At 56.2% G+C, this 21,434-nt stretch overlaps 1 protein-coding gene across 2 annotated transcripts in view; it reads right to left on the bottom strand.

Moving 5' to 3' along the window:
* The window catches only part of MFSD4A (major facilitator superfamily domain containing 4A), a 28,295-nt gene that overhangs the window by 6,394 nt on the left and 467 nt on the right, over positions 1-21,434 (bottom strand). For both annotated transcript variants that reach the window (XM_059413250.1, XM_059413251.1), the window contains exons 2-6: positions 10,904-11,102; positions 10,000-10,260; positions 6,744-6,912; positions 6,188-6,303; positions 4,730-4,903 (exon numbers count right to left, since the gene is read on the bottom strand). In XM_059413250.1, the coding sequence (XP_059269233.1) occupies positions 4,730-4,903; positions 6,188-6,303; positions 6,744-6,912; positions 10,000-10,260; positions 10,904-11,102 (919 nt within the window). The remainder of the gene's footprint in view (positions 1-4,729; positions 4,904-6,187; positions 6,304-6,743; positions 6,913-9,999; positions 10,261-10,903; positions 11,103-21,434) is intronic.

The raw sequence follows: 21,434 nt of genomic DNA, 5'->3' as shown, positions 1-21,434 counted from the left end.
GGGGGGGGCTCGGGCTCCTGACTTGGAAAGGGCCACCCTGACCCCAGGGCGGCGCTGTGTGACCAGGACGCCTCCCTGTGGACTCTGTGGGAACTGCACCTTCCCCAGGCGGGGCTCCGCGGAGGAAGCCCCGGGAACTGAACGGAGGGCGGCAGCTGGGGGAGGGGGCGGCGAAGTGGCCGTCCAGACCGCTAGGCCTGTCATCACACTCAAGAAGCGCTTGGCGTGGCAGTACCGTCTGTCCCCAAGGTCTCATCTGTGAGCACGGGGACTTCCAGCCAAGCCATCAGCTCTCTGCCCTCCACTCCTCACGAAGACAAGCTGCTTCTCTTGCCCCAAAAGCCGCGAGCTCGCAGAGGAAGCCCAGGGGTAACAGGAGAAGCTGGCAGGGCTGGGGGTAGTAGTAGGGGTGGGTGGTGGGGTCCCCACCCTCTGGGGACCTCCCAGGAAGAGGGTCGGTGGCCGAGGCAGTTTGGGCCCCCCGACCCAGGGCTTCAGCTCAGACTCCTATGACCAGATTCCTGCTTGCGGTTAGAGACCCCTGGGATGTGGACTCTTTCTAGTTCAGAAAGGGTCTCTGTCACATGGGCATTGTTTTGTTAAGTCACGCTTTTTCTAAATTCCTTAAAAATGCTTTTAGGTCAACACTGAATTCATTCTTTCTTTCTTAAGTTTTTATTTATTTATTTGTCAGAGAGAGAGAGAGAAAGAGAGCACACACAAGTAGGCAGAGTGGCAGGCAGAGGCAGCGAGAGAAGCAGGCTCCCTGCCGAGCAAGGAGTCCAACTGGGGACTGGATCCCAGGACCCTGGCATCATGACCTGAGCTGAAGGCAGTGGCTTAACCATCTGAGCCACCCAGGCGCCCCAATACTGAATACTTTCTATGCAAAATTCCCCTGGGGGGGGGGGGTGGAAATTCCGCTGGGAAGAAACAGGCAGCTTGGGTCTGGAGGCAGAAGATCCAGGTGTAAGTACCAAGTCTGGGGCTTTGAGGTCCTTGATCTCTCTGATTCTAGGCCCTTAGTGTGCAGAATGGGTTACCAAAGCTCCCCTGGAGAGTGCTGGAGAAATGACTGCCGCACAGGGGCTCTTAAACTGTGAGTCTTCAGACAACGCTCACTCCTCGTATTTGTGTTTTGAGCGTAGAAGGTATGTAAGAAACCACCTCCAGCCCTACCCCGACCCTGGCTGATTGACAGATAAAATGATCCTGGGCAGAGGGAAGGGATGGTCACCCTCCTCGGGCCGACCCCAGGGACGTGCTCCAGCTGGAAGCCAGCAACGGCCACCCATGAGCACCCTGCCCTTCACCCTTCTTTACCAGCCCCCCAGTCTCTATGCAAGATCTCAGTCTCAGACTGTGGCTCAGAGGCCTTGTCAGCCTGTCCCCGAGGGGGTTCACAGCAAATGGCGGCTGATGGAGAGACACTCTCTTCACAGCGGAGAAGCGACGCGAAAGACTTCTCTCATGCAGTAAAAATGCAAAAGCAGTCGACATAGTTAAGCTTCCAAATATAATGTATTTCTTTGGCACAGAAAATGGCCCCACAGCCTCACTGCTCTTTCTTCCTCCTCTGCTCAATCTTTAAACGTTGGCGCGGCCCCAGACTCCCCTGGCTCTTCTTTGTCTGCATTTCCTGCTGGTCCAGCGCCCTGGTTTCAAATATCTCTACGGCCAGTCTCGTCCAACTCATCCCTCCAACCACGACCTGGGTCCAGAGCTCCAGCCTGGCACGAAATACCGCCCCTTTGATGGGTGACTGGCTGGCTGACAGGATTGTCCAAACAGAACTTGGCCTTTCCTCCCCCAAACCGACTCTTCCCCCTGCCCCCCAACATCAGTGATGTGGGCCCAGCGGACAGGCCCTGGATCTAAGGTAGTCCTCAATTCCTTATTCCCACCTCTCCTACATTCAGGCCAGGGCAAATCCTACCACCTCCACCCAGATAAAAGGTAGACTCTTGGACCTCTCCAAAACCATCCTGACCACCTTCATCCGGTCGCAGCCTCTCCTGTGTGGACTCCGAGACGGGCTCCTCACCATCTCTCTCCTTGATTGACTCTCACCCAGGACAGGGGAGTATGTTTTTGAAATTCAAAGCAGATCATGTCCACTCCCTGCTTCACACCTACTGAAGGCCTGCCTTGCTCCCACTTTGAATAAAAACCCAAACCTGGCTTACAAGGCCTTTTGCAGGATCTAGCCCACGTCGGCTGCCCCCAACCTGGTTCCCTGCTCCCTGTCGCCGACCCTGCCCACCATGCTCCCTCCCAGTTACCCAGTTAACTCCACCCTTGGGCCTATCAACCAGCAGTGGCCTCTGCCCGGACCATTCCCCGTTCCGTGCCACTGTGGCACTGGCCCCTTCTGGAAAGTCAGTTCCCAACTTACATGCCTGGGGCAGAACCAGGGCTTTGAAGATGCTGTTCCTGCTCCCCCCACCGCCCCCGCTGCCTGGCCACCCCATTTTCAAATCAGATTTGAAATTGTAGGAAATTTACAGGAAAGCCATGAAGAGTCACCCTGAAAATCCCTAGACTTGGGGGAGTTTGAAAAACACCTCTCTTCTTTTAGCCTGGGTGACAAAAGCTTGAATACGCCCATGGCCAGCTAGCAGCTCCACCAGGCAGCCCTCCTCCCACACAGCCTGCTTCCCACCTGCCGGCCACCCTCATCCCGACCCTCCCCTGCCCATCTTCTTCCCTAGCTGAACTTCCCCTATGGCTGTTCATTCACCAGGAAGTGGTCGTGGAGACCCAGGAGAATAGGCAGCAGGGTGACCATGAATTTAAACATGAAAGGACCGTTCGGAAGAAGTCGCAGTGACTATAGGACAGTCACTGGGCAGGTGCGGAGCCAGGAAACTCACTCAGGGCTGTGGAAGGGTAACCCTGATTGGGTGCCCACCAAAGGCAGCTGAAAGGCCCTGAAAACGATTGAGGTACCATGGCTCCTCTCTCTGCACCCCAGTCTGAATCTCTGAGGGAGGGGCCCAGGAATCTGTCTTTTGCAAAAGCACCGGTAATGTATTTGGGAGTCATTTGCTCTAGGATGGTGTTTTCCCACGCTTGCTTGATGACACGAACCCCTGGGGTGTTGGTTAAATGTATAGATCGCTAGGTTCCCTCCCCTGGACACTGCGGTTCATGAAGCCTGGGCTGGGCCCAGGAATATGAGTTTCCTTTTAAAAAGCCAGTAGTCCGGGGCGCCTGGGTGGCTCAGTGGGTTAAAGCCTCTGCCTTCGGCTCAGGTCATGATCCCAGGTCCTGGGATCGAGCCCCGCATCAGGCTCTCTGCTCAGCCAGAGGCCTGCTTCCTCCTCTCTCTCTGCCTGCCTCTCTGCCTATTTGTGATCTCTGTCTGTCAAATAAATAAATAAAATCTAAAAAAAAAAAAAAAAAGCCAGTAGTCCAGGTGTGTTTCTTATCATCAATGGCTAAGTCATATGGGGGCTTCAGATGTTCTTCTCCCCCCAGACTCAGAGTCCCACCCCACTGTCCTCTGTCTAAGCAGCTGACCTTGGGTCTCGCAGAGGCTGGCCACCTGGAGCACATGTACCCCGACTCTTCCACCCCATGACCTGCTCCTTCCCTGGAGCATCCCCTCGGCCTCCTCCTCACTGAGCTTCACGCTCCCTTCTCCATTCCCACCCCAGGGCCCTTCCTCTCTAACAATGGCATCTGCCCAGACCCCTCCTCCCAGGCTTCCTCCCTTTCTCCTCTGCCTACACACAGGCTCCTGTCAAGCAGAACTCTCTCCAGCTCAGAAATATTTGCCACAGTCACACCTCCACTTCCTGTCTCCCTCTCCCTCTCAAGTTTGGCTTCTGCCCCTACTACCTCCCATCTACAGTGAACGGGAATTTCTTTCTTAGAGGTTATCGACCAGCACAAAGCTAACGATAAGGCCTTTCTTGCAGCTCATGGTCTCTGGTCTCTGTAGCCCCAGCATTATTTCCCGACCCTCTTTCCGCTGGAAACTCAACGCAGGGAAGTACTTTTTGACAGTGGATTTGGCTACCTGGAAAGGGATGAGTTCCCAGTCACGGCAGGTATGTAAGCAGACTGTGGACCCCTAGAGGGGATGTTATAGACGTGCCTGGAGCCCCGGAAGGGAGGCTGGGCTAGATGACCTTACAGGAATCTGTAATTTAGACCCTTCATCACAGATGCTGACACGGACACACATCAGGTCTGAAGGTTTGGGCCAGGACACCCAGCTGTTGAGACGGGCCAGTTCCCTGAATGCCATCCTCCCTTCTAGTCTGGCTATGAAGAGTCATCTGGGAGAATTTCAAAATGCAGATTCTGAGGCTCCAGCCCAGAGATGGTGATTCGGGTGGCCATGGGGTTCTCACCAGCTGGGCGCCAAGAGGACACAGGAGGACCAAGGCCTGCACCTGCTTCCCTTGTACCCTTGGCAGCTTGTGCCCTGGGATCTGCTCCATTCACAGCAGTAACCACCTCTTATAGCCCCTTTCTTTTATGGGTACAAAAATCAGAGAATCAGAGAGGGAAAGAGGTTTTACCAAGGTCACACAGAGAGGCTCCACCTTCTGGATTTCCATCCCTTCCTCACCAGCGCCTCTCACTTCTGCTTTCCTCCATCTACTACATTCCTGCTCTGCTGGCAGAGTCCAGTCCTGAGCAAATGTCCTGGGGCAGCAGGAGGGCCAGGAGTAAATAGCCCTCCTGTGCTTCCAGGAAGTGATAGGAAGCCACTTACCACATTGATGAAAACCATGGTGACCGGCTTCAGTTTGGAAGAGATGGGAATGGAGATGAGCCGACCCAGGGTGATGAAGCCCCAGAAGAGGCTGGGGAGGTAACCAGCCACCTTGTGCCCCACAGAGAGCGGCTTCTCCACTGCATAGCTGTACACAAAGGCTGAATACTCGCCCTGGGGAGAGACAGGCCCTGCTGAGCACACCTGCGGGGCAGCTGGACCCTCAGAAAAGGAAACCCAGGGTGGGGGCAGGTGTGCTGAGGGCTGAGGAAGGACTGGTCCTGCTCCTAGAGCCTCAGTGAAAGGGGGGCTTGGAGCCAGGATCGCCAGACACATGCAGGCCTGAGCTGAGGACAGGACCCGTGCCATGCCACAGCTTACAGACTGCACCTGTCCTGAGGGGCAGGCCAAGGGAGGCAGTGGTGGGGTGGGGGAGGGGGCCTCTCTGGGTCTCCACAGGGGGCGCCGGGAGGTCTGGGCACGCGGGCACTGCATCCGGTCCCTCCACCGGAGCAGACTTCCACCACATGTCTTATCTATGAGGATGCCACAGGAAGGAAGGGTACCACGGCTGAACAAAAGGGGTGTCAGGGTGTCTCATTTGACAGATGAGGGGGCAGAGAGAAGTGAGCTGCCCGAGGTCACACCGAGAGTTGGAAGTCGACCAGGGCTAGCACGTGTATTTCCCCCTGGCCCATCTGTCTCCTGAAACCTCCTCTTTGGAGAGACCCTGATGTGGTAGTCAGTTAATCCGGTCAGCCATTCAAAAGGACCCCGACCGAATCCTACGAGACTTCTGAGGGCAGACACTAACTAGAATAGCAGAGGCCCCTGTGGCTCACCGAGCTGGGCCCAGTCCTGCCTGTCGCTTGTTTACCAACACGGCTTGAGAAGCTGGGGTTTGGAATGTGTTCCAGGAAGCAGAGTGCCCTCGGGTTTACACGGCATGACCTCTACCTGGAGAAATAGGGCTCTGCCCATTTACTTATTTTTTTTTTAAGATTTTTTTGTTTATTTGAGAGAGTGTATGTGCACAAGCGGTGGGGGGAAAGGGAGAGGGCCAGCGGGAGAAGGAGACTCCCTGCTGAGCAGAGAGCCCGATGTAGGGCTCGATCCCAGGACCCTGGGATCATAACCTGAGCCGAAGGCAGACGTTTCACCGACTGAGACACCCAAGTGCCCCTGGGCTCTGCCCCTTTAAAAAAAAATGTGGGTAGCCCACCCTTGGGAACAAACCAGAGAAGCCCCTAGCCACAGAGTTAGGGAAAATAAAGACAATGGGCTAGGACAGAAGAGATAGTACCAAGGGGCTGTGAACAATTCTGCAGACAGTCTCCCCCACTTAGCATAAATGTTTGAATCCACTGCACTAGAGGTGAGGCCTTTGGGAAACCACGGTGCTTGGCTCTTTCTCTTGCTACCCCCAGCTGGAGTCTCCCGGGAGGAGGGCAGGCTCACCGTCATCCCGTCGGTCATGAACAGGACCAGGGCCGCTGTGATGTGGATGGCGAAGAAGGAATAAGGGGCTCCTTTGAAATTCTTCCTCTGGCAGCAGCTGAACAGGTCCTCGTGGCCTGGAGGAGACACAAGGACAAGGGTGAGTTTCAGCTCCTGCTCCTTCCCCCACTGTAGGCCCGGGAGAAGCAGCTGGCAGGTAGAGAGCCTGGCAGAATGGGGACCACGTCCCGCCTCCCACCTTCTACTAACTTCCACCACCTGTTAGGGACGGCCCTCTCAGTCCTGGTGGAGGCAAGCCTCTGAGCGATCCAGTAACTCAGCCCAGGTCACGCAGGTCGGTCTAGGCAGAGGGGAGGCTGGGGCTGTTGGATGGCAACCCGAACCCGCACGCTTCGGCAGGATCGCTCCAGCCCCTTCTCGCCAGGCCAGCAGTGCTGTGGCTTGTTTCCAGCCACCATTACCCAGGATGGAATCTACGTTCATCCTCTGGGGTAAGGGGACACCAGGGCAGCCTCGGTGTGGGGCTGTGGGTGGCAGAGGTCATTAGAGCTCCCACCTGGGTGTGGCTGAAACTTGGAGGACAGGGAGGAGGCATCTTCCTTCTCTGGAGGCTGCGTCTCCAGCGCCAGCTCGTCGGCAGACAGGAGCAGGGGTCTCCTCTGGGGGCAGCAGGCCAGCAGCCGCTCTTTGGACAGCAGAAACAGCACGGCCAGGGGCACCGGGAGCTGGGGTTGGGCAGAGGGTCAAGAGAGCCCCATTCCCGTCAGGCGGGCCCCTTCCCGAGCCTGGCCCGCAGCAGACACCACCACACGGTCGAACAGCGAGCGTCTGCATAGTCCTGATGGAAGACAGCTCTTTCCCCAGGGTATCCACCTGGGAAATACACCGTCCCTGGCCAAGGGCGCCAGGTGTGTTGACCCAGCGCAGACTGGTTTAATTGCGGCCCAGCCTTAACCACATCCGTTTTCTGGCAGACAGCTCCTTGTCCCATGCCAGGCTCGGACTCATACCAGGGCTCTGGTCCTGGAGAGGGGCCAGAGATAAACTCGTTTCTAAGATCCTTACCCTGAATGGTGCCCCCACACTGCTTCATGCTGGGACATCATGTGACACTTTACAAAGACAGCTTGCGTTTGTTTACTATGCCCATTTTCCAGATGTGGCGACTGAGGCTCAAAGTTATGACTCAGTCATGACCTGTTACAACGGGAAGAGATCAGAACGGGAAGCTACAGACCCTAAAAGCCTTAATGCCTGGTCACACGGTCGATGAGGGGCAGAGTGGGAGGGGGGCCTGGGCGCCTTGACTGTGTCCAGGGCCAAGGCCCCCTCAGGGCTTGTCTGGTTGAGGTTATTCCGAGGAGGTACAGAGCCTGTCCACAGGGACCTCGTGTCCAAACTAGAAAGCGGAGACAGGCGCTGCTTTTGATGCGGGCTCCGAGCAGCATGTACACACAAGCCCGGTGTTCCGCGTGCGGCTAGTCCCACTAAGCCGCTGGGGTTTCGGGAAGCCCCAGAGCAATGAGAGGTGTCTCCTGCCTCTGTGGTTGCCTGGAGAAGCCTCCGCCGCCTCCCTCGGGTGCCCTGCCTGCATCCAAGCTCCCCCGCCTCCAGGAAGCTCTTGTCAAGTCCGACCTCTGCTTCCTGCCACAGCTTCTTCCCGGTTCCCTTCGCTCAGGAAAGAGAGGAAGTCCGGGGGGCTGCGGAAGCTCCCCAGAGGCCCTCTCCACCCCCCCACCCTGATGGGCGCAGCCACTGTGGACGCGGGAGGCAGCAGGGCCCACGTGGCACCGAGGGGCGCTCCCAGTCCCTGGAGCCAGGCTGGCGCATGGGGGCATTTTCCCAGGGGTGCCCCCCCCCAAAAACACCAGCCTAGTGCTGGTCCCTCCCTGCAGTGCTGTCCCTGCAGGAGCTCCCTCCATACTCGGAGCTGTGTCCAGGCCAGACACGCCATGGCAACACCACACATCAGGCCCAAGGGGGAGGAGATGACCCCCCCTCAGGAGTCTGGGTCTGATGGGGGAGACAAGCCCTCCCTCGAGTCTGATGGGGGAAACAGGAAACCCTCACACAGAGGCCTGCAGCAGCAGAAGGCCGGAGTGAAGGCCAAGGGGAAACAGCTGTAAAGAGCCTGGTCACTGCAAGTGGGGCTTTCCAGGGAGGCACGTGGTGGGAAGGACGACACAGGGGACTGGCCCCGCGGAACACTGCCTTTATGAGAAGCCCATTCAGAGGAGGCAAGCTCCGCCTTCAAAGTCAGAGAGTGCTGGGTGGGCTGTGCAGGTGGGCTCTGCGGGTGCGTGTGTGAGTGAGTGTGAACATTCATGCTCACAAGCGTGCACGGCCCTGTTCTCTTCTGGGCTGCACTGTTTATCTTCAGAAACAAACCAGTATGGAAGTCCGGACATCCTGCAGCCAAGCGCCTCCAGTCTGCACTTCGTGGGGCAACAGAAAACAGACCGGCCACTTAAGCCGGACCTTCCAGTTTCCTAATCCCAGAGTCTTAGCTTCGACATTGTTTGGACAGTGCTCCAAACAGGTCCCCTCTTGGCAGCCACAGGCCCAATGCTGTATTGTTTCCAAAGCAACGATCGGCACGGGCAGAACATGGAAAGAGCAAGAGATGGGGCCTGGGTTTTGGAGAGCGCTGAGGGAAGATTCTGATACAAGGAAAATTGCAAAGCAGAAGAAAGGAAAAATGAGCGCTGACTCTGGGGCAGGAGGAAGGGGGTCTGTGCGGGGACCCAGGGTTCCGGCCCGGCCAGAGCGTTGCTAGCCACTGATTGGGTCCTTGCTAGCCACCGATGGTCCCAGGGATGGCGTGCCACCCCCTCTCTGCTGCTCCGCAGGACTGGGTGATCTCAGAGACCCCATTCAGTGTGACATGTTCCCCGTCACTTTGAGGCCCAACAGCAGCTGGGTGCCTGAACCCAGCCTGCCTATCCCTGGAGGGGGGACAAGTCTGCCTGGAGCCAACGGAGGCCCTCAGTCATGACAAGCCATCTGGTCCTCCACCCACAACCAGACAAATGGCCCTCTGGAGTACTCCATCGGCACCGCCAGCCCAGGCCGGGCCCCAGCCAGGAGACCTGGTCTGTTGCTGGTGCTCCTGGCTCCTGACGGTGCTTCCCCAGCTGGAGAGAGGGCAGAGGTGCCTCTGGCCACAGCCTGGGCTCCTCTGCGGGGACCTGTTGCAGAGCACCAGGGGTTTCTAGCCAGACTCAGTCAGGCTGATGGGGAGGACGGCAGCTGGGCAGCAAAGCGGCCTCAGTAACTGACCCAGTCACCGTGAGTGACCTCTCTGCTCTGCTCTGTGGCAGCCTTGGTGTAGGCAGGACCCCTCAGAGGTCATCTCGTCCATCCCCCAGCCTCCGCAGGAGCCCACCTCACACCAGGGCGCAGGAGAATCCCACCGACGATGAAGGGCCCTGGGGAAGAGCCTGACATCATACAGGGCTCTGTCCCTGGATGTGCTTTGTCTGGCCTCGGAGGAAAAGAGCTGGTTTCCCATGGAGCCTCAGATGGCTTGAAAGTTGACCCTGATTCCATTGTGCTAAACCTGCTCACGGCTTTATCTCCCTTGAGATCACAGTCATGGATTGTCCCCAGCAAGGACCTTCGAAATGACCTCCTGTGACCCCCCCCTTTGCCTTCAGATACCTCCGTGGAGGGGGTCAGTTTTCCCATCCCCTTGCTTTCCCACAGGCCAGCACGTTGCTCATAATCAGAAGAGTCTACCCTGGGAGCTGGTATGGACTGGTAGGTGTGACTGTCCACTTGTCCCCATCCAGCCCTCCCCTCATGGCACTCACATTGATCAGGGCCATGATCCAGAAGGCGTAGGACACACGGGTCCCGGCTCTGTCCTGCGGAGGCAGCTTGGAGAGTGACTGGTTGGACAAACGCCACACCTCGGCATGGTGCTGGCCCAGGACCCTGGACGCGTGGAACAGGTGACTGCCGGAGGTGCTGTTGGCTGTGCCATTGGCAGGCAAGCAGTTGGCCTCAGACAGGAAGGGGTCGGCAATCAGGGGGCTCAGCAGAGCACCGAAGCCCACAAAGAAATGGAGAACCTGAGGAGGGAAGAGAAGTGGTAGGGGTAAGGGGGGTGGCTCACGCTTCCTAGCCCATCCCCCACTTTGTGCCCCATCTGGGGAGCCCCTGCCTGGTCCCAGAGTGAGGGAGCAATAGGGAAGCAGGAGAGGTGAGGAGAGATGTTCCTCTCCACGACCTTCTTGGTCTGGGAGAACTTGGGCGACAGTGGCCCTTCTCCTCCCTTCCACTTCCTTCTTTCCCAAATCTTAACCACACCTGCGGGCTGGCCCCATGATAACATCGACCAGCTAACACCCCCATAAGGACGGGGGCTTGATAAAGGGCAGGGCTGGACAGGAAGGGAAATACAGAGAGGGGGAAGGAGTCGAGGAAACAACAAGCCCTCCCGTCTCGCCATCACAGCACTCTCGGGTTCACGAAGAACCTCTTTGGGGGGGGCGCCTAGACTCCCGTGACCACCCAGCACACAGGGAGCATGGCCGCCTTTGAGAGAGGAGGAGACCCAAGTCCAGAGATCATGACTGGTCTCCTACCGCATCACCACCTGGCCTAAAGTAAAAGACACCTAGCCCCGGGGAGGGGCCCAGGAGAGGTGGCCAGGGCCCAGGGAGCACCCCGTGGCCTCCCACCACGCAGCCCCATGCCCACGAGTGGACTCACCTGGAGGAAGACGGCCGAGTCCTTCTGGTAGATCCTTACCAGCTGCATGTTGGCCACGGTGTCGATGCAGCCCATGGCCAGGCCCGCCAGCGCCATGACTGAGGCCAGCACCTGCACGTCTCGGCATAAGGGGATGATGGCAAACACCAGCGAGATGGCCAGCGTGGACGTGAAGAGGGCCCATAACGACTGGGCCAGGCTGCAGGGGCAGAGGCGTGAGTCAGGGGAGGGGCTCTGGGTTCTTCAAATACAGAGCCCCCTCCTTGTCCTCCCCCCGCCGGGCAGCCTCGGGAATGCCTCTGGTAGAAGAGGGGAGAGGGCTGCAGAAGAAGCTCTGTCATTAGCTTGGAGCTTGCAGATGCGATGTCCCTTGTGTCCCCAGTCTTCTCGGGTTGCAGTCCCTGCCGCACAGAGGCGGCCCACAATACGCACTGAAGGAAGTGTAACTGCTCCTATTTCACGTACAAGCAGTTTTAAATTGCTTAGGTAGAGGGGTGCCTGGCTGGCTCAGTCAGTAGAGTCATGTGACCCTTGATCTTGGGGTTTTGAGTTCGAGCCCCACGATGGGCGGAAAGAGAACTTAAAAATAAAACCTTTAAAATAATAAATGAATAGTTTACTCATAAACTATTATACACAGAGCTCTTTCTGTCCCTCTCACAGATGTGTGAGGGGCATCTGCTTTGAGCATCCCAAGGTAATGTGCCATATTGGGGAAACTGTGGGGGTGGGGCCTGGGGCAGAGCCCGAACCCCTCCCCTCCCCAGCAGGGCTGCAGTGCGCTCTCCCCACACAGGAATGGCCAAAGGGCCCTTCCCAGGCGCCAACTAAAACCACCTGAACCAAAGCCCGAAGCCAAGGTATTTGGGTAATTTGGCACCTTCCTCCACCCCATCCCCCTGGCCCTTGGGCAGAGATCTTGGCTCTGCAAGTTTCTGGAATGGAGTCCTTGTGGCTGTCCTCAATGAGAGGTATCTGGGAGGCTGACCTTCCTGCAGAGGAGCCCACAACAGGCAGGCTGAGGCCTGTTCCCCTCAGGAATGAGGGGAAGTGAATGGAACCCGAGTGAGCGAGTGAATGGTATGTCTTAGGGCTCTGTCAAGATCACGTTGGTACGCCTTACCTAATAACCAGACTCTGAGAAAGGAAGGATGTCTAGTGTTTTCCGGAACCACTCTGAAAGGCTAATGTGGGTGAAGGACATTGGATAGGAAAAAGGTTCTGGGGATGCCTGGCTGGCTCAGTCGGCAGAATATACTACTCTTGATCTCAGAGTTGTGAGTTCAAGCACCACACTGGGCATAGACCCTACTTTTTTAAAACAAAAGAAGAAGAAGAAGAAGGTTCTGGAACAAAAAGGTTATAACGGAAGATTTTCAGATTATGAAAAGTTCTGGCAGCTGGACCTGGAGAGGTGGCAGGGGCGAGTGGCGAGAAGACCTGAGGTTCTGGCACATTAAGGCAAAGAGGGAGGCCCCAGGAGAGCTCTCAGCTATGCCTTTCCCTTGAAGGTCATGCCTCTGCCCCCTCTGGCTCTCTGCTTCTCCTTTTGGTCCATCTTTGATTACTTCCTTTATCAGAAGGCCTCTGCCGATAGCACTAGTTCATTACTTCCTCTTTTCTTGTTTCCAGGCTGATCTGCTGGGGAGATCACTGATCATGACCCCTGTCTGTTCCCAACTCTGTGTGAGCAGGAAGATGCGGACTCTGGCCACACTTCACCCCAGCCACTAGAAGGAGGGTCAGGAGGGTGGTGTCGTGAGGAGGCCTGCTCAGGTCTCTCCTGGCCCCCCCTTCCCCTGCTGACAGTTTGGGGGGCCCACTGAGCTTTGTGCATTTCTGCCTCTGCAACCGGCCTCGGGTCCCCCTTCACTCCCTGGCACCCGGCGCGGAGGGGATGTCCATGTCTCCACGGGTGATGAACGCGGCAGGCTTCTTATGATGGCTCACTCTCTCTTTCCTGTTCCTTTGCCTGCACAAGATGAACCCGGCAGCTTCCTGGCTGGCCTGACTTCAGGGATAGCAAGAAGGTCCCCCTCTCCCTCTCCACTATTCTCCCCATCGAGCGTGCACACACGGGGTGGGGTGAGCTCTCCACCACCTCACTCACCACTCTGCAGTAAAGCGTGGACACCCCAAGTCAAGGGCAGACTTTGGTGAAGAGGTCACACGTTATCACTGTGGCCCCGAAAGACCCAGACGAATGTGGCTAATGACCAGCCCTGTAGGGCTGCCCAGGTGACTCAGTCCGTTAAGTGTCCACCTTCAGCTCAGGCCCCGATCCCGGGGTCCTGGGGTCAAGACCCCGCTTCAGGCTCCCTGCTCAGTGGAGAGTCTGCTTCCCCCTCCCCCTCTGCTCCCCACCAACCCCTGCTGGCTCGTGCTCTCTCTCTCAAATAAACAGATAGAATCTTAAAAAACAAACAAACAAACAAACAATACAGCCCTGTAGTGAAGTCCTGAAGGAATGAAAAGTAGAAGTGAGTGTGGACAAGCCCTGTGGGAATGGGACGTAGGATCAGCAAGTGAGCGTGGCCAGGAGAGCTGCGGGAAAAGAAAATGACAGCAAACCTTAGCTCACAGGCCCAGGGCGATGGTGCCTGCTGGACCCACGCGTAAACTAGGACTGAGAGAGTAAGGCAGCCGAGCATCTGGACTCGAACCCAGGTCTTCATCTTGGTAATTCCCAAGTCATGCTGCGCTTCCGTGGAGGACAGAGAGAGGGAGAGAGAGGGAGTGTGTGTGTGTGTGTGTGTGTGTGTGTGTGCGCGTGTGTGTAAAAGAGCTGGTGCTGGGCCACAGACCCCACTAGGAACCAGCGGGAACAGCTGTGGTGGCTGGAACACGAGCCCCCAGGGGTCCCTCTGGCAGCTTCAAGCCCTTTCTGGGATACCTGCTGGCTCCTGGCTCTGTGGCGAGCTTCCCAAGGCATGTGTGTCACCTGTTCGCTGCGGGCCCCATGCCTGGCACCGCGCTTGGCCCTGAGCTGCTGTTCCATCCAGGGGTGCTGGCTGTTGCCGCCCAGATGGGAAACGTGCTTGAGGAAGGCTTGCCTTGTCACCCCACACAGGATGGCCTGGAGACTTAGAGGGGCCTGATGCGGGAGTTGTGGTACGTGACAGACAGAGAGACAGAGACAGAGGCCAGAGATAAAGCCTTAGGTAGGGCTGGGATGACAGTGCAGCAGCAGGAGGCTGGGGAAGGGTGGGGGGGCGGGGGAGGGCCACGGTCACGGTGGACTGCCCCATCTTGGCCTTCCTCTCTTCCATTTGTACCTTCTCACCTTGTCGTTCTGGGATGCCCGCAGGGAAGATTGTTGTTCCCGGGCTCAGGGACAGCCAGGAAGGGATGAGAAAACAGAAAGGAGAGGCTGGAGGGAAACTGGCCTGGGAAGGCCCCTTCCTGCATCTCCTGCCAGCCCCGGGGCATGATTTGAACCTGCCACTTACCAGCTGGGGCTGGGGAGGGCGAAGCCCATCTTGGGCCTGAGGTTCCCGGGGGATGGAGACGTGCCCCGTTTCCTGGGGACGGCTGTGGCACGGGAAAGCCTGTGTCTCCCCCCCAGCAACGGCTTCAGCAGGGCTGTGCCTGGGCATTCCAAAACTCAGCCTGAACACATTTCTTGAGAACGGCGTACTGCTGCCAAGGGAAAAGAAGTCCCAGATACATCCCAGAGCCAGACTGAAATAGACTAATTGGTTTGGTCACTTAATGGTTTGGTCAAAGGCCCCTTCCAGGAATGTGGGTAATTGAAAATTATGGAATAATAATGTCAAAACGGCTTTGGCAGCACAAATGTAGTCGGATGTATAATCGGACTAGCATACAGAAATGTCCAATCACTATGTTGTGCACTTGAAACGGATAAAATACGTATGTCGACTACACTTCAATTGAAAATTAAAAATTTAAAAGAAAAAAAAAAAGACTGGTCCTCCTAACCCTCCACTTTCCAGCGGCGGCTCAGGGCACAGCATTTACACACAGTCCCTCTGAGCTTGCAGGGGTGAATACCTAGCCATAGCCCCTCTGAGCTTGCAGGGGTGAATACTTAGCTCCTTTATGAATGCGGACGGTAAGCTCTGTCTCCTGTGGCTGCCGTGCATGTGCAGTCGGTGTGATCTTACAGTCTTTTGCTTGCTCCCTGGGATCTTTCTCCGGCCACTGGCAGCTCCCTTCCCCAGTGCTCACCTCCTCCCTGCCAGGGGAGAGTGCTCAGCAGCTCCCAGATGTCCCAGCCAGGCTGGGCCGCAGAGCCTGCTGGTCTGGGGTGACCGTGGGAGGTCGGTTCAAGGAACTGCTACAGTGGCAGCAAGGACCTACCCCTCATTTTATAGATCAAGAGCCGAGCCCCGACAGGGGAAAAGTCAGGATCGGGTTTTCTGACTCCCAATCCAGGTGAAGGCCAGCATTGTGTCATTCATTGATCCTCCCTCCCCTGGTCTTGGGTTCAGAGGTTAATTCAGGCCAGTGAGAGAGGGGGTCCTACTTCCCTAAGGCCTGGGGAGATGCAGGAAGAGCTCAGAGAGTTTAAGGAACCCTTCCTCAGGAAGCCTGAGAAATGGCCAGGTTACTCATTGATGGTTCCATGTAGAAGGTGAAATGGGGGAGGGAGAGCCTCGTGGTGCCTGCCCCACCAGTCTGCTGTGTGACCTTGAGCACGCTGCCGACCCTGCTGGCCCAAGTACTCTGCTTTACCCCGAGGATACACGTGATCACCTTGACTTGGCCTTGCCGGGGTGCTGGCTCTGGCCCTCCCGGTTCCGTGATAAGAGGAGGGGCTGCTTGGCTCCCAACCAGGGCAAGGGCTTAAGCAGTAAGACATGAGCCAGCACAGCCTGCCCTCCACGCCTGCTGGGTGGTGAGAAATGCTGCTGAGGACCAGCCCCTTGCCACGGCGACATGAGGGACCCCAGGCGGGGCACTGCTGTGCCCACAATCTTGCCTCAGGACATCCCCACCCTGATAATCTTCTTCCTGGAGGAGCCAGGGAAGAGGAGAAGTGCCTGGAACCCAGAAAGAGTCAGAGGCACCCCCAGGTCCTCCCCACGCCGAAAGGAGCCGGCAGCTTCCAAGAGAGGAATGGGGGCTTGGGACAAAAAAACAGGAGTCAGGGCATCTCCTGGGATCTTGGGCAGGCTGGAGACCGGAGCTCAAGCTGCCCAACAGGGAAGGGACAACCCAGACTGAGGGGGCCAGGAGAAGGTCCCCCTCTAACCAGTCATTCCCACAATGACACCCCAGCTTGCTCAGGGCTCTGTGTTAAGGCTCGGGAGACTCAGAGGGAGCAGCAAGAAAGCCTGTCTTTGGGGAGATCCCAACCTAAGGCAGCTCTCAGGGCCTGTTAGGGCTGTCGGGTTGGGGCTGCTGCACCCCGTGTGTGACCACACCCATGGTCTGCTGGGGAGCTAGCCTTGCAGGGAGCACTTCCCCGCTTTGGATGGACTTGCAGTTTCGTCTGCCCAGAACCCTCTCCTCCAGTTACTCGAATGCATGGTTCCCTCCTGGCCTTCAGACGTCAGCTCAAATGTCACCTCCTCAGAGCAGCCTTCCCTGACCCGCTGGTAAAAGTAACCTCTCAACTCTGCTATGCTCCAGCCCCACCCTGCTTCCCGGCCTCCAGTTCACGGATGGGGGGCTCCAGAGCGTAAGCTCCATGGGAACGGGGACCTTGTCCATTGTGTTCACCCCTGCAAACGGGGTCTGGCTGGAAAGATACTTGTTGGATGAGTGAATTAAGGGATGGGATGAGTTTTGAAACCTTTGCATTTCAAGATTCTTTTTTTTTTTTTTTTAATTTAAGAAACGGAGACAGCGGGGGGCGCCTGGGTGGCTCAGTGGGTTAAAGCTTCTGCCTTGGGCTCAGGTCATGATCCCAGGGTCCTGGGATCTAGCCCTGCATCAGGCTCTCTGCTCGGCGGGGAGCCTGCTTCTACCTTTCTTTCTGCCTGCCTCTGTGCTTACTTGTGATCTCTGTCAAATAAATAAATAAGAATCTTTTTTAAAAAAAAAGAAAAAAGAAACGGAGACAGGGGTACCTAGCTGGCTCTGTCAGTGGAGTGTGCAACTCTGGACCTCAAGGCTGTGGGTTTGGGTCCCACCAGGGGGTATAGAGCTTACTTAAAAAAACAAAATCTTAAAAATTTTTTGAGATAATTTACATACCATAAAATGCATCTCTTCAAAGTATGTGATTCAGTGGTTTTTAGCCGTTCAGAGTTGTGACGCCGTCACTACCATCTGAGTTTAGAACATTGCCCTCACCTCAGAGAGAAACCCCGTACCCACGGGGCGTCCCTCGCACCATTCCTTTCCCATATGCTGGGAACCTACCACTCTACGCTCTGTATCAGTAGATTTTCCCCTTCAGGACTTTCACGGAAATGGAACCATACAGCACAAGGTCTTTTGTGCCTGGCTCCTTTCCCTTAGCATTTTGTTTTCAAGTTTCCCCCATGCTGTAGTGTGCATAAGAGCCTCGTTGCTTTTTCTGGCTGAATACCACCCTGCTGTGTAGGTGTACTACATTTTGTTTGTCCGTCCATCCACTGATGAACATCTGGTTGGCTTCCACTTTTTGGCGATGATGAATAATGCCGCTATTCCTGTATGAGGTTTTGTGTTGACATGTTTTCAGTTCTTTGAGGCATATACCTAGGAGTGGCACTGTGGGGTCGTATGGTAACTCCCAGGCTAAGATGAGTTTCTTTCTTTCTTTCTTTTTTAAAAATATTTTACCCATTATGACAGAGAAAGACACAGTGAGAGAGGGAACACAAGCAGGGGGAGTGGGAGAGGGAGAAGCAGGCTTCCCGCTGAGCAGAGAGTTGGATTTGGGGCTCGATCCCAGGACCCTGAAACCATGACCTGGGCCAAAGGCAGATGCCCAATGACTGAGACACCCAGGTGCCCCACTGAGATGAGTTTTTTAAAGCAAGAATCACGTCTGGGGCCAGACCCCCCAGGAGGCTCTCAGCCCAGGTTTGCTGCATGCTGAAATGTGGACAAGCTGCTGGAGAGAGAGGCAGAGCCTTTCTAGATGGGAGACCACCCAGGGCACAGTTCAGAGGATGAAACTGACTTTTGTATTACGTTCCAGGTGCTTCAGGGGGCTGGGGTTTTGGGGAAGCAGGTTTGACGGTGGCCTGGGAAACCCCTCCATGGAAGGAAGACTGGATTTCATGCAAGGGGCAGGAGGGAGTGAGAGCTGGGTCTGGGGCAGAGCAGGACTTGCAGGAGTGGGAAAATTAGAGGTAGAGAAGGAGACCGTGAGTACGGCGGAGGGGAAGTCAAGCCTTCAATTAAGAGTGTGCATGCAGGGGAGGGAGGCCAAGGCGAGGCTTCGAGAAGGCCAGGGAAGGTCTGAAAGCCATTTATCTACCCTGATGCCTTTGAGATAAAGGGGTCTCCCAAACTGCCCGAGGTGGTTAGACAGGTCCCCATGAAACCAGGAAGAAAAACCCCTAACCTTTTATCTAAATACTCCTTTCTCTTTCCTGTGTGACAAAGCACATACCTATACACCCTGCCAACCGGGTGACTTTGTGTTCTCTCTCTGAATGGCTCCTCACTCCCGATAAGCAAGATATTTCTCTCTCTCTCTCTTTCTCTTTTTTTAGATTTTTATTTATTTATTTAACAGAGAGTACAAGCAGCGGGAGCAGCAGGCAGAGGGAGAAGAAGCAGGCTCCCACTGAGCAAGGAGCCTGATGTGGGGCTCGATCCCAGGACCCCAGGATCAGGACCTGAACTGAAGGCAGAGGCTTAACTGACTGAGACAGGGGCGGGGGATGAGGGGTGGTCGGGGGTCCTGATCCTACCCCGAGCAGAGAGCTCCTGTCCTGTCCTGTCTGACTCTAACATCCAAAGGCTGTTCACATGCAGATCCTCCAATGCATGTCCCTATGGAAGCATCCAGAATCCCTCTTCAGCCCTGGTCCTCAGTCTGGGCCAAGCAGTAGGCAGCTCTTGACTTGAGCTGCCCAGTGCCTCTCGGGGAGTCTGTCCACAACATCTGGCCCTCACCATGTGTCAAACCAACCCTGCCCCCATGCTCTCACCAGTACCAGCCCGGAGCACTAGCACTAGCTGGTAATCACTTAAGCTGAAAAGCGTATGGGGATTGGGGGCGGGGGTACTAGTATCTGAACTTGTAGTGAGGGCCCACAGAGTTAAGCTTTAGTGGTTGGTTTTGGGGCTTTGAGAAATTGGGGATTGTGAGAAGCTGTCAGGTCTAAGCTGGGTAGTGACTCCCGTGGACACACACACCACCCCTGTTGCCACACCTTTCATTCCCACTGAAGTCCACTCTGCTCTTAGCCAAAGGAAAGGGTTCTTCCTGACATTTTGTTTTGGGGGCAGGAGGACTGAGGTCGCAAATTTAAATGTGAACTTGAACTGATAGGACTTAATGCCCTCCACAGCAACCTACCCCCACCCTCAGATCCCAGCAGGAAGCCCCAGAGGCCCTGGGTTTCCTTCCCAGGAGTGTCAGCTCAGGAATCCGCAACCCATATGCCTGTGCCTGGAGAGGACAGGGTGTAACTTGTGCCCTACACAGTTCAAGCTGACTGCTCATAAAGCAAGAGCCATTTCCCACGCATCTGCTTCTAGAGACAAATGCCTGTGTTCAAATCCTGACTTAAACAGCTGTGTGGTATGACCTGGGGCAAGTGTCTTGCTCTCTCTGTGCCTCACCTTCCTTATGCACAAAATGGGGAGAAAATAGTACTAATCCGTAGGGTGGTGGGGAAGACAAGTAAGTCAGTACAAGTGAGGTACGGAGAACAGTGCCCGGCCTTGAGCGACAGTTTGGTGAAGTTAGTTATTGCTGTTACCAATATCATTTTTCTTTCCCGTGAGCCCCTGAACCCTTTCCACTGCCTGCTCAGAGCTCCTGGTTAGGGAGGGAGCCATGACAGAGGTGTGGAGCAAGTGAGGAAGACAGGGCCCAGCTAGGTGTGGATCTCTGTTGTTTTCACAAAACCAGGCTCACCAACCTGCCATTTAGAATAATCCTCATTCCCCCTTCCTGTTCTTTGCACTACCCCAAGTCCTAAAAAATTCCAGGTAAGGAAGCTTTTGTAAGTCAAAATACTTTTTAAAAAGAAAGAAGGAGAAACAGAAAAAAAACACCCGGCTAGATTTCTAATTAAACCTCGAGGCAGAATCAGGAAGGATCTTGAGATTTTTGGGAAGATTTTCTATATCCCCCCAAGCATCCAATCTTATATAAAACCCACAGAAAAACCAGCATACACAGACTTGCTTCTTCAGAGGAGGAGTCTTCCATTTACAAGAGAATTTGATAATGGGGCTAATCACACCCTAATTGGTAATGATTTGTCAGCTGAGTGCCTTAAAGTGGGGTCTCTCTATGTGACACCTGCATTCTCTCCATCAGCTTCAGAAGCAAGGTGGATAGGAAAACCCACTCTCATGTGGAGGAGTGAGCCAAGGGGGGGAGAGCAACTGACCCAGAAAGCAACCCCCCCCCCCAGATGTTTCTCTGGGATAGCCTAACTATGGTTTTGTTCCTGGCCCTCTGCTTGCTTGAGTCGGTGCAGTCCAGAAAACCAGCCAGCCAGAAGCTGGGGCTAGGGAAATCTCCAGCAGTCTCCAGCTTGCAAGTCATCTATTCCCTGCTTTGGGTCTGTTTTCCCAGCTGCACTAGGAGAGCGAATCCTGCTGCCTTTCCAGAGGGCTCTGCGGGGGCGGCCCTGTCCAATTTAAGGCCGGAGATTGAGGCTCTGCAGAAGCATACAAAGGGGCATCTCTGGGGCCATGGCAGGCAGATGCTAGAGCTCTGCCCTGGGACAGAGGCGGAGGAGGAGTAAGGCCGGGTGGGAGAAGTGGAGGGGTCCCCTGGCACCAGAGATGGAGGGTCGTCTTACCAAGGTGTGCCTGAGACACCCCACGTCTCCCCCACATGGCCCTAATGGTCAGGTCCTGAGCGTCTCAGAGGCAGAAGGGCTTGGCCTCCAGGGGCCAGTGCAGGAACCTGCTGTCTCTCGGAAGCAGGACCACACAGGACCCAGCGGCCCCGAGGCCCCCGGGGGAGAAGGAATAGCGGGACTAGCGTGTGTCAGCTGAACCAGAGCCCAGGGTGTGCGTGGAGCCCGCCCCAGGGCGCTCTGTCAAGCAGCAGCCCGCTCTGGCACCTAGCATGGCCCCTGAGGGGACACTCCCACTCCTTCCACCTCACTTCCAATTCCGCCCCCGGCAGCAGGGGCTACTGCCCAAGCTCGGAGCCGCGGAGCAGGAGGGAGACTCTCCCGCCGCCGCCAACTCCATCACCCCTGGCCCCGTGGCGCGCGGGCGGGGCGGCGGGTGAGAGCCGGGTTTTGCGAAGGCAAATAAATAATCCCGAAGTCACCTTCAGTCCCTGGAGAGACTTTTCCGGGGAGAGCTGGGGTGGGGGAGGGAGGCAGTCCTTCAGCTAAGGCGGGGCGCGGCTGGCGGCGCGGGGAGGGGTGGTCGTCGCCCGCCCGGAGGCTAGGGCGCCGGGCGGCCTCGGCCCCACGGGGGCAGG

This window comes from Mustela nigripes, chromosome 10 (assembly GCF_022355385.1).
Source record: "Mustela nigripes isolate SB6536 chromosome 10, MUSNIG.SB6536, whole genome shotgun sequence".
In the NCBI taxonomy this organism is placed as follows: domain Eukaryota; kingdom Metazoa; phylum Chordata; class Mammalia; order Carnivora; family Mustelidae; genus Mustela; species Mustela nigripes.
The sequence above is the reverse complement of the archived record's forward strand: the minus strand, read 5'-3'. Positions and strand labels throughout refer to the sequence as shown.